The sequence below is a fragment of the Musa acuminata genome, chromosome BXJ2-4, assembly GCF_036884655.1.
Source record: "Musa acuminata AAA Group cultivar baxijiao chromosome BXJ2-4, Cavendish_Baxijiao_AAA, whole genome shotgun sequence".
NCBI classification, from domain to species: domain Eukaryota; kingdom Viridiplantae; phylum Streptophyta; class Magnoliopsida; order Zingiberales; family Musaceae; genus Musa; species Musa acuminata.
The window spans coordinates 26,599,492-26,608,747 of NC_088341.1; the positions used below are offsets into that span (position 1 = coordinate 26,599,492).

The window sequence follows — 9,256 nt, forward strand, 5'->3', positions numbered from 1 at the left end:
GAACATCAATAGATCCACCAAGAGTTTTTATCCTCAAAGGACCACATACATCTGTATAAACACGGTCTAAGGCATGCATTTTTCTAGACAAAGCAGCACTAACAAATGAAACTCTATGTTGTTTACCAGCCAAACAAAAACAATCAATACAAGGGTTCAGATGTATACCTCTGAGATCTGGCAATACCTCTCTCTTGGAAAGAGCTTGCAGCCCCTTCTCGCTCATGTGTCCCAATCGCCTATGTCACAACTCCATACTAAAGTCTTTCTCTGTAGCATTTAACTGCTCACCATAAGCTTTAGCCTGCAACTTATACAAAGTATGACATTTCTTTTCACTAGCTATAACAAGAGAACCCTTACTGAGCTTCCATTGCCCTTTATGAAATATGCTTTCATAGTCTTCATCATCTAGTCTTCCAATTGAAATTAAATTCAGCCTCAAGTCAATCACATGCCTCACATCCTTAAGCACCAATTTGCAGCCAAGGTTGGTCTTTAAATGGATATCACCCATGCCAATGATGTCTGCTGTGCCATAGTTGCCCATCTTGACAACACCAAAGTTTACAGACCTGTATGTAGCAAAAAACTCCCTTCGTGGTGTAGCATGATAAGAAGCACCTATGTCAATCACCCACTCAAGATTCTAACACACACAAGAAAAAATATCATCAGAAGGAGACAAAATCAAATAATCACCACCCTACACTGTAGCTGTAGTATTATCCTTTGACTCTATAGACTCCATTTCTTTTCCCTTTTTCTTGTTTTTCTTAGGTTGCTTACATTGGTTCTTGTAATGTCCTTTCTCACCACAGTTATAGCAAACAATATCTTTTCTTGATCTTGACTTGCTCCTACCCATACGTGAACTGCTTCTAGACTTTGACCTTCCTCTATTCTCTAAGATAAGTGCTTGTGAATCATTCTGAGTTGTTGCTGAACTCTTTCTTCTCAACTCCTCATTCAACAAACTGCTTGTTACTTGACTCATAGTGACAATACCATCTGGCGCAGAATTACTAAGGGAAATCACTAGTGTCTCCCAACTTTCTGGTAATGAATTGAGAAGTAACAATGTCTGCAACTCATTATCAAGAGACATTTTCATAGAGGATAACTGGTTAGTAATACTCTGCATTTCATTCAAATGCTCAACAATAGAAGCACCCTCTCTATATTTTAGGTTCATAAGTTTTCTGATAAAAAAAGCTTTGTTGCCAGCTGTTTTTCTTTTATAGAGACTTTCCAATTTTTTCCAAAGAGAATATGCAGAAATTTCAGTAGAAACATGGTGAAAGACACTATCATCAAGCCACTGTCTAATAAACCCAATTGTTTTTCGATATAACCTCTTCCACTCATCATCTGTCATAGTTGTAGGTTTTGCACTATCCTCCTGCAAAGGTCCATACAAATCTTTGCAATACAAGAGATCTTCCATTCTTGGTTTCCATATCATCCAATTATTTCCATTCAAACTAATCATGCGAGAAATATTACTGACCTCCATGTTCAAATACAAAAATTAAATCACCAAAACCCCGCTCTAATACCAGTTGATGGGGATATAAAGAGGAATAACCTTTGTATATGAAAAAATACTAGAAGACCATAATATGCAGCGAAATTAAATAGAAGCACAATCAAACAGAACACCAAGATATACGTGGAAAACCCCTTCAATGTGAAGGGTAAAAACCATGGGGCAAACTAGAGATAATCCACTATGAGAATAATGAATATACAAATCTCAATCTCTTGCCCTAAACCCTAGCAACAACCACAAGAGAATAACTGGGATACAAGGATCACGTCATTGCCCACAATATCTAAAATCTCCCCAAGTAATCACAGCAAGAGTCTACTATAGATTTGATCTAACCTAAAATGAGAACACTGCTAGATGATTGAGAACAGTCTCTCTGCGTTGTCCTTGTCTTCTTCCCTTTCTTTCTCTTCCTTTTCTGCCTTGTTCTTCTTCTTCTCTTTGGAATCCCGTGGCTATCAAGATCTGCCTCGTTACTGCCTTTTTATAACCTTTTTCTGCTTCTAAAACGCAGCCACCAAACCCCCTAATCTTAATTAGGGTTAGGTTAAGAGGGGGTGTGGACTGCCCTTGCCCACATGGCTGAATATGGGCTATCAGCCCAACACACCATGACTCGTTTGTAATTGTAATATGGATTAGTGAACTCTAAGAATCATATAAATGGAACATCGGCAATATTCTTAGAGAAATGAAACATTCATGTTTTAGTGCTTTTCAAGAGATGAATAAGAACATCCTCCAAACAAGGAGGAAGAGAGAGAACTACATGTAACGCTTGTTTGGCACCAATATGGGACTAGTCCAACAAGTCAACGTTATTCAACATATGTAAATACTACAAGTCAAACACATATATATGGTATCTTAGTTCGCAAACTTGGACTTTATGGCGGTGACAACCTTCTGATCCACCTGAAAAGCTTTGGCCAGCACATCGTCGGGAATCGCCGGCGTCGATCCGAACAGGGTAGTGGAGGCGATCACCACCCCCGGGAGCTGGCTGTCGAAGGTGGTGATGGCGAGCGCCTTCTTCGTTCCGACGTTGTATTGGAAGTGAATGAGGCCCTTGGGCACCACGAACATCTCGCCGGGATTCAAGACCTTGGAGAAGAACTGGTTGTTGGTGCTGACGAACCCCACCAGCAGTCGACCCTCGAGGAGGATGATGAGCTCGGTGGCTCTCGGGTGGCTGTGGGGCGGGTTGACGCCGCCGGGAGCGACATCGACACGGTTCATGGAGACGCCGAGGGTGTTGAGTCCCGCGAAGCTGAGGACGTTCGCAGGGGTCACGCTGGAACCGAAGATGTTGCTGGTGTTGCCCTCGTTGGACAGCCCGGCGAAGAAGAAGTCGTCGGACGTGACGTTGGAGGCAGGCTTGCACGGGAACCCATTGACGACCACGCCAGTAGCTCCGAAGTCGGCGACGCAGAAGTCCTGCAGAGGGTGAGGGTCGGCGCGGGTCGATGCAAGGAGGAGGGTGAAGGAGAGGAAGAGGACAAAGGACTGTGCAGCACACCGCAACTCCATTCTCAGATGGTGGTTTATGTTGATGGTGATGAGAGGAGGGTGATGCATGTATGGTTTGTATATATAGTAAGAATAGATTTGAAGGAGTCATTGTAACTTTTAGCTTGCTTGTCGCAACCAACCTCTTCTGAAATCGACAGAATAATCAGTCATATTGATAAGGTTAATGGAATAGTCATATGATTGATTCATTGCATAGAATAAGGAATGGGTCTCAATAATGGACTTTCAAGGCTGAACAAGAAGCTTAATCTAATGCGTATATTGCTACTATCAACCAAGTCATAGCTATCTTTCCTTGTTGTTGGGGTGTAACTTTACTATATTATTTCCTCTGTTGATTGTATACCATCACGCGTTTATATGTAATATAGTATACAATGTTCATAGTATTATCAGTTCTCCAGTGCAATTAAACTAGGAGTCTTAATCTGAAAACGATTATGATAAGTCCTATCCTATTAAGGACAGGACTTGTGTACACCCCAAGTCTGATATGTATAATAGCAGCAAGGGATTCTAATCAGGTTTGTTTTATTAAAATATTTTGAGTTCTTTTTATTATGTTTGACTTTCTCTGTCTTTTTTTTATTTTAATTTTGTGATATACATGATATTTTTTATTAGTGATGTTAAGTAGAAGCATAGGCATCACCATATGATCTTTGTTGCCTGTCTCGATTTAAGAAGATCATTATTTGATATGCAGCATAAAGATGAAAACTTGTTTCGAAATCAATATTTATAAGAGATTTTGAAGGAGGTTCTTATATAGTCAAAGCCATGAAAGAAATGTTGGAGAGGAAGAAGTTCTATACACTTTCAAAATTAAAAATAATTATACAGATCCATAATTAAAAAATATATCAGAATATCAATGTAAGATTAACATGATTCAATATATCTATAGAAAAATAAAATAATTTACCATACAGGTTTAATTTCATGGCTTGTAAGTTATCCTTCCTCATGGGCAATCCCCTTATACCCTCTTATATGAACCATGAAAAATTATATACATTTTCTATCATTTTTTCTAGAAATCATAGAGAGCACTATCTCTAGACATAGTAAAGAATAACCTAGAAGTACTCGAAGTATTTCTCACATCTTGTTATCCCCACCAAATCCTAGAGATATATGATATATGTATAAAATAACTAAACATTAATTTTTAGGGTTTTTTTCCTTCATTAGAACTTCTTATAATAAGATTCCTTATCCTCCCAGTAATGTTGGAATCCTAAAATATTGGTCAATCCCAACAATCACCCTCTTGGTGAGTATGATATTAACTCAATATGATGTTATTATTTGCATGTTACGTTTTGTGCTTTAGGGAATCAGTCTATTTTCTTCTTGCCCGACCTTGCTGCCAAATCAAGGGGGCTCCAACCTTTTGTAAAAGTTAAAAAATGAGATTTTTTTTTGTTTATTCAAGGAACGGGTGATCAATCAATCTGATTAGTCCACTTGAATTTTTTTCAATACCATCTCGATATTGCACGGGTCAGAAAAAGAGAAATTCAATCTGATTGTTCTCACCCTATCCAAGTCTACTATCATACTTCATGATAAGATATATTTTGGGTTCGAGCTATGTCACAATCAATGCCACGCCATGCCACCGCTAGGTCAGCAAGAGGAGCACTCCCACGCGCTGAGCTAGAATCCATACCAAGGCATTCCTCGATACGTCCCATCCCGAAAAGCTCGGGATGGTGCCATATGGCGTCGTTCCACGCGTCCCGGGACGACGGCTACACAAAAGTACCATCTCGCCCCTCGAGGATCAGCTACCATGCTAAACCTGCATACGACCGACCCTCGTACAGTAGTATAAAAACTCCTGGCCGGCATCTGGCCAAGAGAGAGGCAAAAACAAATAAAACCAACTAAGCACTGACTTACTCGTTGAGGGGCCAAAGTCGGTAGCCATCCGACGAGGGCCTTCTATGCAGGAGAGTGGCCACCCCAAGCCATGACCATCTCGACCGAGAGTCGCCAACTAGCATCCTGACCGAGAGACGCTAGTTAACATTCCGGCGCTAGCACCCCGTCCTAAGGGCGTGACCAACCTTGGCAACCAGCTCAGCCGATCAAAGACTCCCAACATCGACCCGTGGACTAAGCCATGCTGACTCATCAGTCACGGTGTATCAGTTCACTAACATTTTTGGCGCTAGAAGGAGGGCCATGTCGTAGGAGCACCCCGCAGGATTTCCCCCCGAGGGAGAACCACCGACCGGCCACCCCCTTCCGGACTTGGGGATCAACCCCTCCCTGTCCTCAGAGATGGGGGGATCCTAGCCTCGACGTCGAATCACTACTGGCACCAGTTTAATGATCTGGGGCTCTCTCCCCCCGGATATACCACAGGACCCTCGGTCGTTTCACCTGAAGCATTCCTTGGCTTGGCCAAGCAAGTACAAGGCTTGGTGGGAATGATGCAGACAATCATCCCGCTCATGCCACAGATTGTGCAACTAGCAGCTCCCGTGACTGACCCAACGCAGCAAAAGCCGAGCAGGGAGCAACTCAGGATGGGAGAAACCCAAGAGGCCTACCTGAGTAGGGCACACCCGCACCCTGCTGGATCGCTCCGCCCCACTCTGAGCCTGATACCATATCATCGGACTCAACAGATGACTCATTCAAGATCCAACTGTCCATGGTCAACTGATGCCTGGATGAGTTCCAATGCGAATTCCAGAAGTCACGGGGCGAGATGGGTGAAGGCAGCTTGGGTGAATCCCACTTTACTCAAGAAATACAGGACAAGCCTGTACCGCTCAACTTCAGGCTACCGGCATTGGAAACGTACGATGGTGGCTCCGACCCCGTAGAGCATGTCGCCGCGTTTCGGGCTCAGATATCCCTTTATAGCACCTCTGACGCCCTAATATGTTAGGCATTCTCGACCACCTTCATAGGACTGACACAAGAATGGTTCAACCGGCTCTGCTCGTTCTCAGTCTCATCCTTTGATCAGCTCGCAAGGGAGTTCGAGCAAAACTTCCTGGCCAGCGTGCGACCCAAGCCTTTCATCGCCACCCTGCTCGCGTTATCCCAACGTGAGGATGAATTGCTCTCCTAGTTCGTGGCACGCTTTGCCATTGAAATTTGGGGATTCCTGGACACTCATCCTTCTTTGATCATGCAGGCATTCCTAATGGGCTTTAGGCCCTCGAGGTTCTTCTGGTCGTTGATTGAGAAGCCGCTCGTAACCATCCCCGAGATGCTATAATGCACCAACCAGTACATCGCCGCTAAAGCCCTAATGGCAGGGAGGAGCGAGGACAACAAGAGGCCGAGGACGGAGCAGGCCCGAGGAGCGACTTCGGTGCCACCAACGCAACCTCGCAGGAGGCCCGATCAGCCCGAGCTGTTACTCCAAAGGCCCCCGCCTTTGCCTCTGAATACATTCTGTACTGAAATCTTTCTCCGGATCAGGGAGAAGGGTCTCTTACGCCAACCCAATCCCCTGAAGGCCACTCACAAGGACTACTCTAAATATTGCATGTTCCATCGGGACTGCAGCCATGACACGGAAGACTATCGCGACCTCCAAAATCAAATTGAGGAACTAATCTGAAGAAGTCACCTTAGGCGCTACCTCAAGGAACTAGGGGAAGCAACTCCACGCCCCAGGGGCCCTGTCGAGAGGTAGATTGATATCATTATCGGTGGACCAACTACTGGCGGCAATAACTCAACGGTAAGGAAGGCCTATGCCCGCGACACAATGGAAAAACGCCCCCGACCCAAGTTCGAGCCTGAAATCACCTTCGGGACCGAGGAGGTCGAGCGATCCCACCACGACGATGCTTTGGTGATCTCCATCAAGATCACCAACGCTCGGGTCAAAAGGGTAATGGTCAACACTGGGAGCTCCACCGATGTGCTATACCTCGACACCTTCAAGAAGCTCAGCTTAACTAATGAGGATTTCACCCCCATGAACTCAGCGCTCACCGGATTCATCGAAGATTCCATCTCCCCACTTGGGACCACCACCCTCCCTGTCATCATTGGGGAAGAACCAAGAGCCAAGACGACAATGGCTACCTTCACGGTAGTCGACCTACGCTCAACCTACAACATCATCCTTGGCCGCCCGACCCTCAACAAGCTGAAAGCAGTAGTTTCCACCTACCACTGGGCCATCAAATTTCCAACTTTGGCAAGGGTTGGGGAATCCCGAAGTGATCCGAGAGAATCAAGGCAGTGCTACCTTACGATGGTTACTCTCCTGGAGAGGTCACACCCCCATCAAGCCCCAAATCCCCGTGAAGAATGCATGACACCAACGCACTTGGAGCCCCCTGAGTAACTCACCGAAGTACCTCTAAAGAGGAACCGACCTGATTTGACCATGAAAATCGGGACGATGCTCCCCGAAGCAAAACAGCTTCAGCTCATCGATTTCCTAAAGGAAAATGCCAATGTGTTTGCATGGTCCTCCAAGGAGATGCCCAGAATCGACCTAGGGGTGACCCAGCACCACCTCCACATCCACACTAAGGCTTGGCTTGTAAAGCAAAAGCTAAGGAAGTTCGCTCCCGACCGACATAAGGCGATTAGCGATGAGGTCGATTGCCTTAAAGAGGTAGGATTTATAACCGAGGTGAAATACCCCCGGCGGTTGTCGAATGTAGTCCTCATTAAGAAACCTAATGGAAGCTAGAGGATGTGTGTTGACTACACCGATCTCAACCGAGCATGCTCCAAAGATTGCTATCCACTCCCGAGAATAGACCAGCTGGTCGATGCCACCACAGGCTACGAACTCCTTACATTTATGGACACATTCTCAGGCTACAACCAGATCTGGATGGCACCACAAGACCAAGAGAACGCTGCCTTCATCACCGATAGAGGAGTGTATTGCTACAAAGTGATGCCTTTCGGCCTGAAAATGCTGGGGCGACTTACTAAAGAATGGTCGAAAAGCTATTCAAGTAACAGCTCGAGAGGAACATGGAAGTGTACGTAGATGACATGATCATAAAGAGCAAGACTGCAAGCACACATATGGTCGGCCTGGCGGAGACATTTCGAACGCTTAGGCGGTTCAACATGCGCCTAAATCTCTCGAAGTGCATCTTCAGGGTCAGCTTGAGAAAATTCCTCGAGTTTGTCATCCACCAAAGAGGAATAGGCACCAACCCGGAAAAGGTTCAGGTCATAATAGAGATGTAGCCTCCCCGCTCGATCAAGGAGGTGTAGTGCCTCACAAGAAAGCTGGCAGCACTCGGCTAGTTCGTGTCGCGATCAGGCGACAAGTGCCTTCCCTTCTTCCGGGCTCTTCGATAGGCCGACAGCTTTGCGTGGACCCCGGAATGTCAGGAAGCCTTCGAGAAGCTAAAGGCATGCCTTGCTCGATTGCCCCGACTCGCCTCACCCGAGCTGGACGAGGTCCTCGGTCTTTACCTAGTAGCTTCGGCACAGGCGGTCAGCTCGGTGCTAACTCAAGAAGCGCCACCGACACAGCAACCTATTATTATGTCAGCCATGTTCTCGTCAGGCTTGAAGTATGGTATTCCCCGATCGAGAAGCTAACCCTCGCACTAATGAAAATGGCCTGAAAGCTACGACCATACTTTTAGGCCCACACGATCAAAGTGATAACCAACCAACCATTATGGCAAATCCTCTCCAAGTTCGATGCACTGGGTCAGATACTGTGATGGTTGGTCGAGCTCGGCAAATTTGACATTCAATATGCCCCCAGAACGGCCATCAAAGCCCAGGTATTAGTCGACTTCATCTTCGAACTAACTCCTGAAGATCATTCTATTGAACAAGAGCACAGCAAGGGCACGCGGACCCTGCATGTGGATGGCTTAGCCATCATCGAGGTGACCGGGGTCGGACTTATCCTCAAAAGCCCGTCTAGAGAAACCTACGAAAGATCATTCCGATTACAATTCCGAACCACCAATAATGAGGCCAAGTACGAGGCACTACTCCACGGACTGCGCCGTAGTGCCACGGACTGCGCCTCACCCTGGAGATGCATGTGGGTGACCTCGAGATTTTCAACGACTCCCAGCTGGTGATGGGACACGTCAATAGGAGCTACGAAGCCCAAGATCCAACGATGGTGTAATACCTAACAGAAATAAGATGACTCACCCGTCACTTCAACTGCCTCTCGGTCACAAGGATACC

At 45.8% G+C, this 9,256-nt stretch overlaps 1 protein-coding gene across 1 annotated transcript; it reads right to left on the reverse strand.

Moving 5' to 3' along the window:
- Positions 1–2,281: 2,281 nt before the first annotated feature.
- Positions 2,282–3,129, reverse strand: LOC135609065 (germin-like protein 3-8). The gene has a single exon (XM_065102153.1). It carries the CDS (start codon positions 3,080–3,082, stop codon positions 2,420–2,422), a length of 663 nt encoding a protein of 220 aa, XP_064958225.1. The 5' UTR covers positions 3,083–3,129; the 3' UTR covers positions 2,282–2,419.
- Between the last annotated feature and the right edge of the window lie 6,127 nt (positions 3,130–9,256).

Bases quoted from the DNA above. Each gene is read 5' to 3' on its own strand.
- LOC135609065 (XM_065102153.1), bottom strand. From the start codon at position 3,082: ATGGAGTTGCGGTGTGCTGCACAGTCCTTTGTCCTCTTCCTCTCCTTC.